Source organism: Falco biarmicus, chromosome 6 (genome assembly GCF_023638135.1).
Source record: "Falco biarmicus isolate bFalBia1 chromosome 6, bFalBia1.pri, whole genome shotgun sequence".
In the NCBI taxonomy this organism is placed as follows: domain Eukaryota; kingdom Metazoa; phylum Chordata; class Aves; order Falconiformes; family Falconidae; genus Falco; species Falco biarmicus.
The window spans coordinates 66,413,466-66,428,152 of NC_079293.1; the positions used below are offsets into that span (position 1 = coordinate 66,413,466).

At 37.0% G+C, this 14,687-nt stretch overlaps 1 protein-coding gene across 1 annotated transcript in view; it reads left to right on the forward strand.

Moving 5' to 3' along the window:
* The window catches only part of SEC63 (SEC63 homolog, protein translocation regulator), a 63,741-nt gene that overhangs the window by 27,475 nt on the left and 21,579 nt on the right, over positions 1 to 14,687 (forward strand). Inside the window, exons 5-11 of the mRNA XM_056343694.1 lie at positions 181 to 242; positions 3,818 to 3,876; positions 4,502 to 4,552; positions 7,128 to 7,236; positions 9,699 to 9,793; positions 12,462 to 12,594; positions 13,741 to 13,833. Of these exons, the coding sequence (XP_056199669.1) occupies positions 181 to 242; positions 3,818 to 3,876; positions 4,502 to 4,552; positions 7,128 to 7,236; positions 9,699 to 9,793; positions 12,462 to 12,594; positions 13,741 to 13,833 (602 nt within the window). The remainder of the gene's footprint in view (positions 1 to 180; positions 243 to 3,817; positions 3,877 to 4,501; positions 4,553 to 7,127; positions 7,237 to 9,698; positions 9,794 to 12,461; positions 12,595 to 13,740; positions 13,834 to 14,687) is intronic.

Consider the following 14,687-nt stretch of genomic DNA (forward strand, 5'->3'; position numbering starts at 1 on the left):
AGGAACATAGCAGTATTGTTTCATATCAGATTTCATACAAACAATAGCAGAAGTGGTTTAGCTTGCCAACTGTCTCTGAAGGATAGTACCAATGGCACATTTTAAAGTTTCTGTATGTTAATGATTTTTAGAGGAATGTCTTTACTTCTGTATTAACTTAATATCTCTTCTTGAAATTAGCTTAACTGATGAAGAATCACGAAAAAATTGGGAAGAATTTGGTAATCCAGATGGACCACAAGGTAACAGTTACGAATGATGGAAGTCCTGTAACTTCTGTACATTGAGCTATATAATATCAGATCTTTCAAGAAACACTGAGATCTTCATATATATAGAATAACTTTTTCCTGTGATTTGAAGCCATGCATCCAATACATTCTTTGCTTGTGAAACTGATTCTGGGGTGGTGGTGGGAGGGAAAGGCAGGAAAGAGTTTGCTTTCACTTTTCTCAAACTTCTCATTGGCAGGGGGAAAAGAGGGAAGGGTATTTTTTTTTAATTAGTCAGCTTCAGTCAGTAGAGAGACTTGCCAATGTTAAAAGGAGGTATAAGTGAAAAATAGAATAATACACATCAGAAACTGGTCAATGTTAAGCATTTCTTAGTATTTATGATCAGATAATATAGATGTATATTGAAAAATTACCAACTAGCCATAATGCAATAAACACACTTCAAAGGGATGTATGTGAGGATATGTATCTATTTACGTAAATACTACATACACATCTGCCTTCCATTTGCTGGAAGCAGTGCTATTTAAACGTAGCTCTATGCCACCTTCATCTTGAGAAGTCCTGGTGGTTATCCCTGTGCTGCTAGATTGTTCCTGGGCAGGTAGCTACCTGAAAATAATCCTGATGATGGTGTATTTAAGTTTTACAGTAGATGATCCAAACTGAAATAATTTTAAGACTGAAAGTCAATAGATATTTTTCCCTCCTGTTTGCAGTTGGTGAGTTGCTTGTAAAATATCTTTGTGACTGTTTAAGTGGACTAATTGTGAGGAAGAATATTGTGTGTTTCTAGCTGCTTCTAATACTCATTACAAGCAAAAAGGAAACTTGCCATCTGTTAGGACAGGCTTCCATAGATCTCTGCTTGCTGATGCGTTGCAGTTTGTGGGACTGAGTTATACTACATATCTGTGTGGAATGAGTTAAGGACAACTTGGGAGTAATAAATGGGATTTGTGACCCAATTGTGAAATTACAGGATGATGTGAGGGAAATCTGTGCTGGAAATTCTTCTTCTGACTTGGATCCATCCAACATGGGAAATTTTAAAAGGGACCCCCTCCCAGCCCCTGAACTAGTGTTTCAAAGAAACAATCTTCCCTCTCCCTTCAAAAAAAACCAACAATGCCAACTAAACCATAGCCTGACAAAGGCATTTCTGATGCACTAAAGTGGTGGTTCGCTTTCCTTAACCACAGTGTTTTATAGCATAGGAAATTTCTTTCAGTTCCTAGCTTCTCTTGGTTTCCTAGCCACTCAAGTAGGAGGAATCTTTCCCTCTTGCTTTAAAATGAAAATAACATCTCGCTTCAGAAATGCTATCACAGTATCAGCAAAATGGTACTGTAAATTTTAGTCTGGTATATATGCAGAAATAGCTTGCTTAGGACCTTTCCTGATGCTAAACTGTTTTTTGCATCCGTGAACTAATAACTTAGTGTTGCCAAGGCATAGGATTTCAAGTTAGGCGGTGTGTCTGTGTCCTTGAATGGACCTGAAGCTGTGACTTGAAAAGCTAAAAGCTGAGACTTTAAAGGCATGAACATCCTTGTGTAGTTGGCTCAGATTGCTTTCACAAACTTAAGGGACTGTGGTTTCCCAGAGGGTGAAATGAATGAACCCTTTGGTAGGGTAGCACTTCGTACTATAAGTGTGATGCCTCCTGCGCTTCTGAAACTTGAACTCAGTCTACAGTGGAACTGGAGTTACCTGCTTTGCTTCTAGGTCTCTTATTGTTCATCTGAATGGTGGGCAGAAGCCTGGAATTTTCTTTCTCCCATCCTCTTTTCTGTAACCTTGTTCCACATTGAAGTGTGAGAAGCTTTCTAATTTAGTGAAATTCATCTTCTTTTCATTTATATACCAGTAGTGTAAAATTTGTATCCAAGCTATGCACTCTTAAGTTTTCCAGTTCTGTGTAGTTAAGGACTGGAGACAGTCCCTTGTAGAGGTATATTCTGGGATAAGGTGAAGCACATCTGGCGTTAGACATGTCTAAACCAAGTTACATGAGGTCCATCCCACCCTCTGTGCCCAGCACAAAGGAACAGCAAGCAGTATTTGTGTCCACCCAACCGAAGCAGCATGGAAGTTAGAGGCAGGCAAGCAAGATATTCTTGTCTTTGGCATGACTTGTTTACTAGAAGTAAAATACTGAATGTGCAAAATCTTTTGAAGAGTAAAAAGTAGGTGAGGGGACCTGGAGAGCAGAAAAATATACTTTTATTAATGTAAGGCAGTTTTAGTAGACTATTTTCCCTTGTATTTGCTGATGCTTCAGCTCAGCGAGCATGGATAGGGGCAAGGAGACTCTCAGAACAGAAGAAGAGGAGCTTTGTACTGAACTACTTCTGTTCCTGGAACAGTTTGAAGCTAAAATCCTAAAGGTCAAAAATACTGTGGGAAACTGGAATTGGTATCACCAGTAAAAGACACACATTTTTAGTAGATTCTTCTAAAAATCCATAACCATTCACAGACAGCAGTGTCTCCAGACTCTTCTCCAGAGCAGGGCATTTCCTATGACTTGTGGTTAATTTACTGAGTGTTATTCTGTTGAACTCCTCAGCTTGAGGTGTGGTTAAGTTGGTCAGATGTTTAATTTGAGTCTCCACAAATAGTAATTTCCAACTTAACTACATAGAAGTCATGTTAGGCTTGTGCATAACCAGTAGGTTGTCTGAATTGATGTCTGTCGCAATCTGTTAATAGACAGTAGTATCTAACTACATAGAAGATCCTAGCCTGTCCTTATTTAAGGGAGTACTCCTCGCTGATACGTGCTAGTACTGAGGAAAGCATGTTTTTTGGTTTTGTTTGTTTGTTTGTTTGTTTTTTAAACAGGCCCTAGAAATTTGTAAAGTGGTTTGTTTTTTTTTTTTCTTGTTTTCCTAGAACTTTTAGTGTGGGAATAGGTAGCAATTGTGAAGTTCAATTTATTACTGCTAAAGTGTCTGCAGACAAGCTGTTTGATGCTATTCTGTATTTGGGTCTGTGTACTGTAAATGTTATAGTTAGAGAATCATGTCTTCTATTTTCTGCAGCCTGTCTCCTTTTGAATTGTAAAGTGTTCCTTTCTCTTTCTTGCCAATCACACAAGAATTTGAATTGGCAGAGTTTTGTTTTTACAATACACAGCTTAGAACACTTTTCTGAAGTTACAAACTAATAAAACTTTTCCCATAGAATTCATTTGCACAGTTTTCTTGCAGCTCATGTATTAACTGAGCTCTATGTATTTAAACTGCTGAAAACCCTGCAAAGCAAAACGCATAAATCATTCCATCTGTGAAACCTTTCTCTTTTCTTACATATTAATAAATCTTGCATATCTATTTTATTGCAATATGTTAAGCTAAAATCTTTCGTATTTCAGATGTTGCATTTAAGTCTTGTTATTTTATTGCACGCTTGAGTGTCTTTCTAATTTGTTTTTTGATTTTGCTAAATCTGTTTGAATTTTGCTTGTTGAAGTGATACACATGAGGATTGGTTTTTTTTTGGTTTTTAGACTTAATGTGACTTCAGAACAATTCCTTAATATCTTATAGTGAATTTCCTCTAATTTCATTCTACAGCTACAAGCTTCGGTATAGCTTTGCCAGCTTGGATTGTGGATCAGAAAAATTCAATTTTGGTGAGTCAACTTACTTAGCTCAAGATTTTAAGGTGGAGTTCCAAGTATTCACCTTGAAATGTTTCTGGTTAATACTGTGCATTTTAGTCGAAGCACATAGGTAATAATACTTGGGTCCAAATGCACATCTTTGAAGCATATTTCAGGATAACGAAGTTGTACTGTGGTCATCCCTGCTACAAAGTGTGTGTTTGCTGTTGCAGGGAAATACATGTAGAACTGCTTGTTTGCTGCATTTCTGTAGTTCCATTTGATTAGCTAGAAATGCTGTAATGTTTTTTCTGTAGCATTTGTTTCTGCAAGGTATTTGGGTTACCTGCTTGATTTCTTTTAATGCAGTAGTCATCTCTGTCCACTACATCAGTTACCTGCCAACCCACCTACGTCAATGCATGGATGATTTAAAAGATTACTTGCACTAAACTGATACTCCTTATTTAAACCTGGCCAACTGTTTATATTACTTGTAAGTTGTTCCTCAGAAATAATGACAGATATTATGCAATAAGCTTACATTATAGTAGGCTTGTGGTAATGCTGCTTGACTGTATTTTAGAATAAAGATTAAACAAGAATGACATTAACGGAAGTATCTAATGCAGTATGTTTCATATTTTTTCTTCAGGTTTTGCTTGTATATGGATTAGCATTTATGGTTATTCTTCCAGTTGTTGTGGTAAGTATTATCCAATTCATATTCTACCCTCTGTAACCAAGCTGTAAGCAAAGCTCTCTTAGACATAGAGTTGCTCATTCTTGCCTTTCAGGGAGAGAGTGAGCAACTGAGCTTTTTTGTTTTGTGGTGTATGTGTGGTTTGTTTTTTTTTTTTTTTTTTTTTTAGTGTGGGTGTGTTATTATTTTGTTATGGCAAAAAAATTTAGCTGCTGTATATATAAATAGGTATATGTATATATAAATGTAGCTGGGTTATATAACTTGTCTTGTACCTTCTGTCAGTCATCACGTGAAAATGAGTATGATGTGATGAACTTGAGTATATTCAGTGGTGTTCATGTAGAGCCAAGACTGAAATGTCTGTAGCTGGTGGTACTAGAATGATTACTGCATGTGGAACAGGTTGTTGTTTTTCCTGGCTGCCTTTGTTTTCATAACTTCAGTTTTTACTGATCTTCTGTACACCACGAGGTGTCTGCCCTTTGTGTGAGAAATCAGTTGCTAGGTGAGTGATATTTCAGGGCTTGGGTTTGCCTTGTAGTATGGTTTCTGAACAATGTCACTTTTCCAGCAATTGTGCATTTGGGGTGTGGCGTGAAGAAAGACTCAGAAAATTGACACCCAGAAACCTTCATGCTCTTGGAAAGGAAGAAGATTCTCGTTTGAAAAAGTGCCCTGGGATCTTGGCAACTTGCTTGCATCTCTCTGTGCAGAGGCTCAGCCAGGCAGTATCCCTTCTCTTTGAGAGTCTTTTTGCATAATTGTAGATTTAGTGTAGAAGGTTAGTTGTGGTGATTTCAACAAGTTCTTGAATAAGAAGTCTAAAATCCAGGGTACAGTGTTGACACAGTTTTCCTGTCTTTCCTTTTTGGTTTCAGTTGGTGTTTGTTGAGGCTTTTTTGTATACATGTACTTTTAGTGATTTATGTCAGGTTTATCATAGCTCGAGTGAAAGTAAACATCCTTTCTGTTGCTACGAAGAGATGTCCTGAGCACAGGAGAGAATAATCTGCCTCTTCTTGCCCCTATACCAGATGTAGACTTCTGCATTCAGTACATTCAGACTTGTCACTGTAAATTTCTTTTGTAGTCAGTGAAGAGGAATAGTCATTTTTATGGAGCAAGTTATTTTATCATTTCATTCTAAAGTAGACATACAAGATGATTCATGGCTTTAATGGGCCTGTTTCTCTTTTATGAATCAATAAAGAAGCTGAATTTAACTACAGTGTAGTCATTGTATCTCCCAGACAGGCATCTAAAATAAAGTAAGGCTAGTTCTACCCTTCGAATCCAGATCAACAGAAAAGGAAAATACTGATACGTAGTTCTTCCTAGACCTCTACTGACCTAAATAATGTTCTGTACATGAGGCAAGAGAGACTATCTGTAGCTACAAAAGCGGTTAAGCAGCGTCTTTCATGTAGACTGGCTATAGTTATATTTTTCTTCCATTACATATACTGGACAAAAATTTGATAGCTATGGGATTATAGTTAAATTTTTCTGCACAAAAACTGTAAAAAAAAAGTTTTGTACTATGTTGTGTCAGGGTTCATCTATTTATAGAAGAATCAAACCTGATTTATTAAAAAAAAAAAAAGATTGAGGAGCCAATCCTAGAGTATTTCCCAAATAAGTAAATTGAAGTTCTTGCTGTAGTAGGGGAATTTCCACTATTAGCTATTAAATTAAATAGTGATAAACATCACTTACTACTGCTTGTTACTTTTCACTTGTGATAAACTTTACAATAGATTGAGATGTATCTTGGATGTTTTTTCTCATGTCAATGAGCTTTGCTTATAAGGAGGAGTTTAATGAACAGACTGCAATTCCTAACTCGGCACACCATTTTTCTAAAAATATGTTATAGAGTACAATCACAGTAAAGTGAGTTTCATAATTTGAAGTCACTAGTATAATGTTAATGAGGGAATTACTGGAGTGTTTCTCCAGGTTTGGAAAACTTTTTCTGTCAACCTGAAGGCATAGGGGTTTGAAAATTTGCAGCAAGGGTACTGGACCACTGCCAGGTTCCCCTTCTGAAAAGCATTTTCTGATTAGGTAACTTAAATTATTTTTTGCAAATTTTCTTACAGTGGAATAAATGTCTCACTTTGTTCTTGGTTTGGCCTTGTTCTTTCTAAACTGAATTTCATTTGAATGCTGAGTTGCACAGTAAGGAGTTACTATGTATGTAGAAAGTGGTAAATTCGGTGGATTTACTGCTTAGTGATTCACTAAAAACCCCACCAAAAATAAACTAAGCAGTGTATATGTATGTGCATGCATGTCAGGGAGTTCTCTAGCTAGAGATCATCTAAAAATTTTTAGCATCAAATGCTCTCAGATAAATATATTGGTATGCTTTTGAAATTTGTGTAAAAAATTTTTGTATCCCACCTTTCTGAAATTCATTTAAGTGTAACGTAGGTAAAATGGCTGGGCTGAGTTACCTGGTTGTGAACAGACATATGGGATGATCCAGCTTTTTCAGTGTTTCAGATGTTTTCCAGATGTTTCAATGCTTTATCGTAGCTGACATAATTTTGTTTTTTGTTAAATGTTTCAGGGTTCCTGGTGGTACCGATCAATACGATATAGTGGAGATCAGATTCTCATTCGGACAACTCAAATATATACATATTTTGTCTATAAAACACGGAACATGGACATGAAACGTAAGTAAAAGGCGTCTTGAAATGTTGATTTGTTCATCTGGAAATGTTGATCCGATGTTAAAATGCTTCTGCTTTATAAGCCTTTGTTAGGTTAAAATAATGTTTCTGATTCTTTTGGAGTGTTTTTAAAAACTTCGTTTTGTTGCAGGTGAAGACTTAAGTATTTGGGAGAGGGGGTAACACAGATGTATGTTTATGTCTGTCTGTGCATTTTTATTTTTTTTTTAAAAGATCTTGTAAGTTGGGAAAAACTTGCTGATCAGCCCGTAGTCTTGAGTCACTGTGTGGCCAGTAGGAGCGAAGCCTCTATCTCTGTGTTTTCTTCAGTTACCATAACAAAATAGGCTTTGGGAATTTTCTTAGGGGCTGTCACAAATTTTTTTTATCACCAAAGAACGAAATAGAGAACCAGAAATGCTTACTTGTTATGTCATAGTTAAATTTCCATTGAAAAATTTTGCTCCCTATCAATTTCCTGTTACTTTGTTACTCGTTTATAGTTTTTGATATACTTATTTTTCTTGTCTGCTCACTTCTAAGGGATTTAAAAAAAACTTTTTCTGCGGAAATCTGTAAATACATTGTATTGGTGCAGAACTGGATCTTTCAGTTTGGAGCCTAGCATGGGCCTGAAGAATTTGCATGGTACTAGTTAGTTCTAGATCAGATTTTACTAGAATGTGTGCTCTTGAATGTGAGCAATTGAAAAGCAGAATAAAAAAGCCTCCCAAACCCCTGAAAAGGATTCATAAATGTGTTCTCTTACTCCCTTGAATTGCACTGTTCTGCTTTAGGTTTGCCGGAACATTGCTGGAGCCCACTCTTGATACATTATTTCCTACTGAACAGAAATGCTTCACAGAAGGAATCCAGGAGGTCTAGGAGATAAGAATATGGAGATATGTTAGCTTTCTAGTCACAGCACACGTGGGTTTGTGTGTGGAATTAATTCAGACCAGTTTATGCTCTCCACCTTGTACTGTTATGCTTTTCCCTGTCTCCAAACAGGTAGGTGAGAAAGGAGGGGTGGGAGAGTAGGTGAGACTACTTTAGAAGTTTAGGGAGATCTCTGCAAACTCTGGTCTCTTTCTCCAAACTTGTTGGCATCGGTAGTTTATTTCATGTTGAACCTTGCTGAGAAACATAGCTTTGAAGCTTGCCTTTTCTCTCCTACAGACTGATTAAAAAGTTAACCCGAAGTTTAAGTGGCCTTATTTAAGGTCTTAACACTTTTCAGGGAGTCCTGGGGTCAGAGGCAGGTTGTTTTTTTTCCACTGAAGTCTGTTGTGCAGCTGAGCTGGTTTAGACAAACTGTACAGTGGTCAAGTAAGGCTTTTGCTTGGTTGTGAATCCCACAGTGGTGAGGCACCAGTGCCAAAACTCAGTTTATGCCTGGGCAAATGTAATCAAACCAGGCTAGGGAAATGGTGAGAAAAATCTGCATGACTTGCCTTATTTTAGGTGTTTTATTTAGGGTTCTGGATGAACGGATTTTTTTAAACTTCCCTTTCCTGAAGATCCACAGTTGTTGATCTTAAATAATAAGAAAGAAGTTGTAGTTGTCTGGAACTCTTCAATATGCTCTGCTCAGGAAGTAAATAGATAATTGAGAATGGGAATAGAAATGAAAATTGATGCTCAGGGAACTTGACTAGTTGTTAGTAGTTGGAATTCACCCCTGCGAGGAGGCCAAAATAACTTTAACTTGCTCAGAAGAGGACTCACTCGAAATTTAAGAAAGAAGCTTGAGTATTGCTGAAAATGATTTTAACTGGAGCAAATGGAGTGAGCATTCTCTTACTGTCTGTGGCTGAGGGGTCTGTGTTCATCAGCAGAAAGCTCATAATGGGCTAAAATATCCTATTGTGTAGGTCTTTAATCTTAATTACACAACAGAATGTTTTGAGGTAGCATGGATTTTCCTAATCATGTTAGGAAGAGAGCAGTCCATCTTCATGGGATTTGTTTGCAGGGGTATTTACTTTTTTAATAATTAAAAGAAATTTTTTTTGGTGAATTTTCAGTGCTGACTGAACAGATAATTGACTTGAAATTTTATCCTTCCTGCCTTCCCCTCCAGTACACATGCTGTGGTGGTGGTGCAGGCACATGATTTGCTGAGAGGAATGGTTCTGTGAGCATGCAGTAGTTGCCAAGCTGCTGTGCAGTGACATCTACCAGTCCTAAAGAAGCCTAATGATGCTTTTGTGAAGACATTGAGTCAAATGGTGGACTTGATGCCATGCAAAATGGAGCTTTGAGTGATCATTTTTTGTCTTGTACCAGGCATTGGTTCTTGCCTCCTGTGGCAGTAGTAGCTGACACACTAAATAGAGAACGTGAATATTCATGGGGGTTGGGGGAAGAGTGGGAATAAGTTTTATGGCTGAGGGTTCTGAAGAAATCACTCATGGCTTAGCATGTTGCTGATGTTTTCTGTCTGCCTCTGATTATCTTTGCAGGGCTTATCATGGTTTTAGCAGGGGCATCTGAATTTGATCCTCAGTACAACAAAGATGCTACGAGTAGACCAGCAGACAACATTCAGATACCACAGGTTCGTTATATCAAGAATATAAATAATTGACCCCATCAAGGGAAGAAAGAGATGGCACTTCTAGGTGACTAGCAGACAGAATTCAAGTTCTAAAAGCATTAATTTTGTTGAGATGCAACTGTATCCCTTCAGAAGTAGGAATTAGAAGCTAGATTGATTTAATTTTTTTAAAAGATGACATTTATTGGTGATAATGCTTAGCTTAAATGGATTCAGTTTAGTATATAGACTGCTGGGTTGGGTTTTTGTGGAGGGATAAACTAAATAGGGAATTAGAGTGTCAGTCCTTAAGACATTTTGAGTACTGATATAAAGAGGTGATTGCCATTTGATAAAGTTCTTTTAAATCATTAACACAGATCAGGTTAATTATGTTCATAATGAAATAAAATTATCTGATGTCTGAATTAATAGTGTCTTTAAATATTACAAAGAATCCTTCATGAATGTCTGTTCCCCCCCAGGTTGCCTTTTATTTTCATTTCCACTCAGTGTCCCCAACAGAGATGCCATAATGCATACTGTGGCAAATAATTACTGCTAGCAGAGCTTTAGGACATCTTATTTATCAGAAACGAATGCTTTGGTTTTCAAAAGTTTAAAGCGCAGTATACAAAATGCTCCAATGAAAATGTTCAGATTTTACAAAATGAGGGGGTGGTAGTCTCACAGATTTAACCTTTGCATGTACACAATTGAATTTTCAAGTCATAAATGTACTTTGTCCTAAACATAAAGAAAATACACTGAGAATACTTAATCGTCTCTTTTACAAATTCTTTATCTTGTGGACTTTTAAGAGAAGGAGCTGGAATTGTGGTTAGGTGAGGTTTGGCAGTAGGAGCACATGATTGGAAAAGATCACCTTGATCATCAGTTCTTCTCCTGTGCTGTTGCAAGCAGTGGCATTGTGTAAGCCCTTTACATTTAATCGTTCTTTATTTAAAAGGCACTCAAGCATTCTGTAACCATATTGTACTGAGAAGCTGTTCTAGGACTTGCTGTTCTAACAGTAAGGAGTCTTGTTTGTGACCGGTTTATAGCCATGTTTTTTGTCATCATTATTCTTGAGTCTAAATGATTCTTGGTGTGTTTATCCTTAATGCATTTATAGACAGAAGCAACAGCCTATTTGTTCTATTTTTGTCTTTATTTTGCTAAACTAGAAAAGCTGCTGTCTTTTAATCCCCTCTTTCCCAAAAGGCTCTTTCCTCATCCTGCTATGTGCTGGATTGGGGTACTGTTCCCAGTTGAAATATTTCTAAATTTTACATTTTTTTTATTTTATTTTTGTGCTCGGAATTCTCTACGGTATTCCATATTAAGTCTTAGCAGTGCCTTAGTCGGTGGCACAACTATTCCTGAATTTCTGCAGGGAATATCTTTCAGCATATGGTTTTCCACAGCCGTTTCATACGGTGATTTAATACAACTAGTGTGGGATTGCAGTTTTCTGGATTTCTCTTGTCTTATATACCTCTGATTTCTAGCTAACAAGCTCTCATATTTGAGCTGCACTTTTGTTAGCATGCAAGTGCATGATCTTGCATTTTATGCTTTTGGATTTTGTTCCATTTCTAAAAGTCCAGTAATCAGTTATCTGCTGTGTTCTTTTTTCTAAGTATATGGCAGTACAGGTCTCTTTATTAGCAACATCCTTCTGTATTGATACTTTGTTAGTGTATCCTGCTTTTGGGGCCATGATCATTGTTCCCATTTTTATTTCACTGTTTTATCATAAACCAAGAATTGATAATTTTTATAAAGTTTTCTTGCCAAAATGTTGCTGCTCTTGATCTGGTGTTATACCAGGATGTACTTACAACAAACTTCTTGTTAGAAGATCTTTTTTTAAGTGTAGGGAAAGGCTGGTTGAAGGTCAGTGTAGCCTGGCTGTTGGTATGCTAAATTCCCTTTGTGACTGGAGCTTTTGGAACTTCAGTCTCTGCTTAGGTGACCTGTTGACCTAAAAAGTGAAGCTTCTGGGCCGTGTATTGATTCTTACAAACTGTAAGCTTCTTTTACTCAGCTTTGCAGCCTCTCCCTCCAGGATCTCCGACAAAGTCAGGTGAGAGAAACCTGTTTAAACTGTACGTCTTGGTCTAGTCAGGATCAAGAGAGGTCATCCTGAATGAAGAACACCACGCTTTTTTCACGTTGGTGCTGTTTAGAAATAAGTTAAAATACTTGATCTTCAGCCTACCAGGGAGTCCAGGCTTATAAACCCTCCTTCCTGTGACACCTGAGACTGCTTCTGAGGAAGTTGTCTGGGTCTTAGGTGGGTGAAAGGTCTCAAGGTGATGCTGTTGCTAGTGCATATTGAGTTTAATATAAACACCTTAGAAATATGATTGAATCCAGTGAACTTTGGCAATAAAATCAGATTTTAAAAACTATTTATCTATCAATACAGATTCACTCAGTGTTATTCAAGGCATATTTCTTGTGTGCAAATTGTTACTTCCCACCTCCCTCCTGCATTGAAGCAAGGCATTTGAAGATACTTTTTGACTTTCTGGAGCTGGGTTATGAATAAAAATGGCTAACATTCATCTCTACAGAACTTTCCAGGGAAAAGTTATTTAAAGGCTTGCTTTTCTGAATGTAATTTTTTTTCCTTGTAAACTGTTCTCCTCCTGTATTTGTGTGTTTAATTATTTTATTTTAGCTAATCAGAGAAATCGGTGGCATAAATTTAAAGAAGAATGAGCCTCCGCTCACCTGCCCTTACAGCCTGAAAGCCAGAGTTCTGCTGTTGACCCATCTTGCCAGGATGAAAGTTCCTGAAGTGCTTGAAGAAGGTAATAGCTTCTCCCCTAATGGGATATTGTGGGAAACAGCAACATGTTGCATGCTTTAGTACTCCTAATTCTTGTTCATTAAGGAGTTGCGTGGATCTCTGCTCAATACTTTATGCAGCGTACTTAGGTTTTTCAACTTTAATGACTCTTTAAAACATTTACTCTTTCACTTGACAGCCCTGTAATACTGATATCCTACTTTTAAGTGCTTTTTGGCTACAAATGTGACCTTGACATTTTTTTTCTTTGTAGTAGGAAAAAAAGTTAAACGTGAAGTATATTTGCTTTTCAGAGTAAAGAAATCCAAGATAAGCCTAATACTGCTTGCTGTTACATTTCCACCACACGTGGTTATTTTTGGAGTATTTTAGCCCACTATGTGAAGCAAAGATGGCAAGATCAGAACTTTAAATATCAGTTACCGATGGGCTTCAGTTTGTGTTTTACAATTTTTCATACTTGTAAATATACAAATTGAAATGTTTCTAAATGCAGTTCTTAAGTTTCAGCTGTGAAACTCGTGGTTTCTTAGGCTGACCAACAAGCTGAATATGTTCTGTATCTTAATGCAAATTGAAAAAACCCAACCAAACAACAAACCAGTCAAGATGCTTTGGTTCAAACTTTCCAGTTTCTTTCAAAAGAAAAATGATCAGTTTTAAACAGTCAGTAAAAATCTCTTACCGTGCTTGCTACTTACTGTTCATACTTACAGCTTCCCAGATCTGTATTCAAACGTAGTTAGTGCTTTACGACTAATATGTTTGCCAAAACTAACGTTTCACTCAAAAATCCTTTTTTTTTTTTTTTTAAACCTGTGATTACCTAAAGAGGTCACGCTGTTTTAATAAGACTGGTAAATTGCTTGCTATCCTGTTGCTTTTTTAGATGGATTTAGTAAGTACCTCTTTGTTCGATGTGGAAGCTGCTTGTCCGGTATACAAAATCTGTGTTTGCACTTGCTCTTTCAGGTTTTGTTAGGGAGCGTTATAGATGGATGTGTCAATGAGAATAAAGTGGTACTTTCAGTAACACAGGAATGAATAGAAATGAAAACCACATCATTAAATGTCCAGTTCATGTAAACTGTCCTCCTTTTTTCCTAATAGAAGTGCAGCATAATTGCAGCCAGTTAATGTCTTGCAGATCAGCAGTTTATCCTGAAAAAGAGTCCTGCACTACTGCAAGAAATGATTAATGTGATCTGCCAACTAATAATAATGGCTCGAAGCCGGGAAGGTAAGAAAAGAAACTGTATAATTAAAATTATTAAATATGATTCTTCATTGCAGTATTTCATAGTCTTTGGTTCTTGTGGAAAACTTAACCTGTGATACTTAGAAACACCTAAATGCACTTTTGCTCTTTTTACTGTTACGAGAGCACTCTCTATCTTAAGGATTGCCCTTAGCAGTGGCAGCAGCATTTCTACTCTGAAATCTTGTGTTCAGCTTGTAATTTTTGCAATTGGAAGTTTCACTTTAAATGCTGCAATTGAAAACCTTTTCTTAAAGATCTGGTCAATTTTTGGTAGCAAAGCACTTAATGTAAGACAAATTACTTGTGTTCATCCATGTTTTCATTTGCACTTTTACAGTTCATAGAATCATAGAATGGTTTTGGTTGGAAGGGACCATAAAGATCATCTAACTCCAACCCCCCTGCCATGGGCAGGGACACCTTCCACCAGACCAGGTTGCTCCAAGCCCCATCCAGCCTGGCTTTGAACACTTTCAGAGATAGGGCATCCACAGCTTCTCTGGGCAGCTTGTTCCAGTGCCTCACCACTCTTGGTGAAGAACAGTTCTTCTGTTTGAGTATCATTTGGTTTTTTGGATCATTTCTTTTTATTGCTTATATTTCTCCATTTTAGGATCCTGTGCTGTTTAGCCTGCTATGATTTTTTTTTTTTCTGAACTTGTAGGGGCAGGTTTACTTTGCTGTAATTGCCATAAAAATTAAATTTAATTGAAATGTAGTATTTAAGCTTTTTTTATTCTTACTGTAAAAAGGCAATTATGCTAAAGATGGCTGCTTGCAGTGTGAAGAAACAAGGGCTTGCATCTCCTTGCTTTATTACAACAAACATAGGC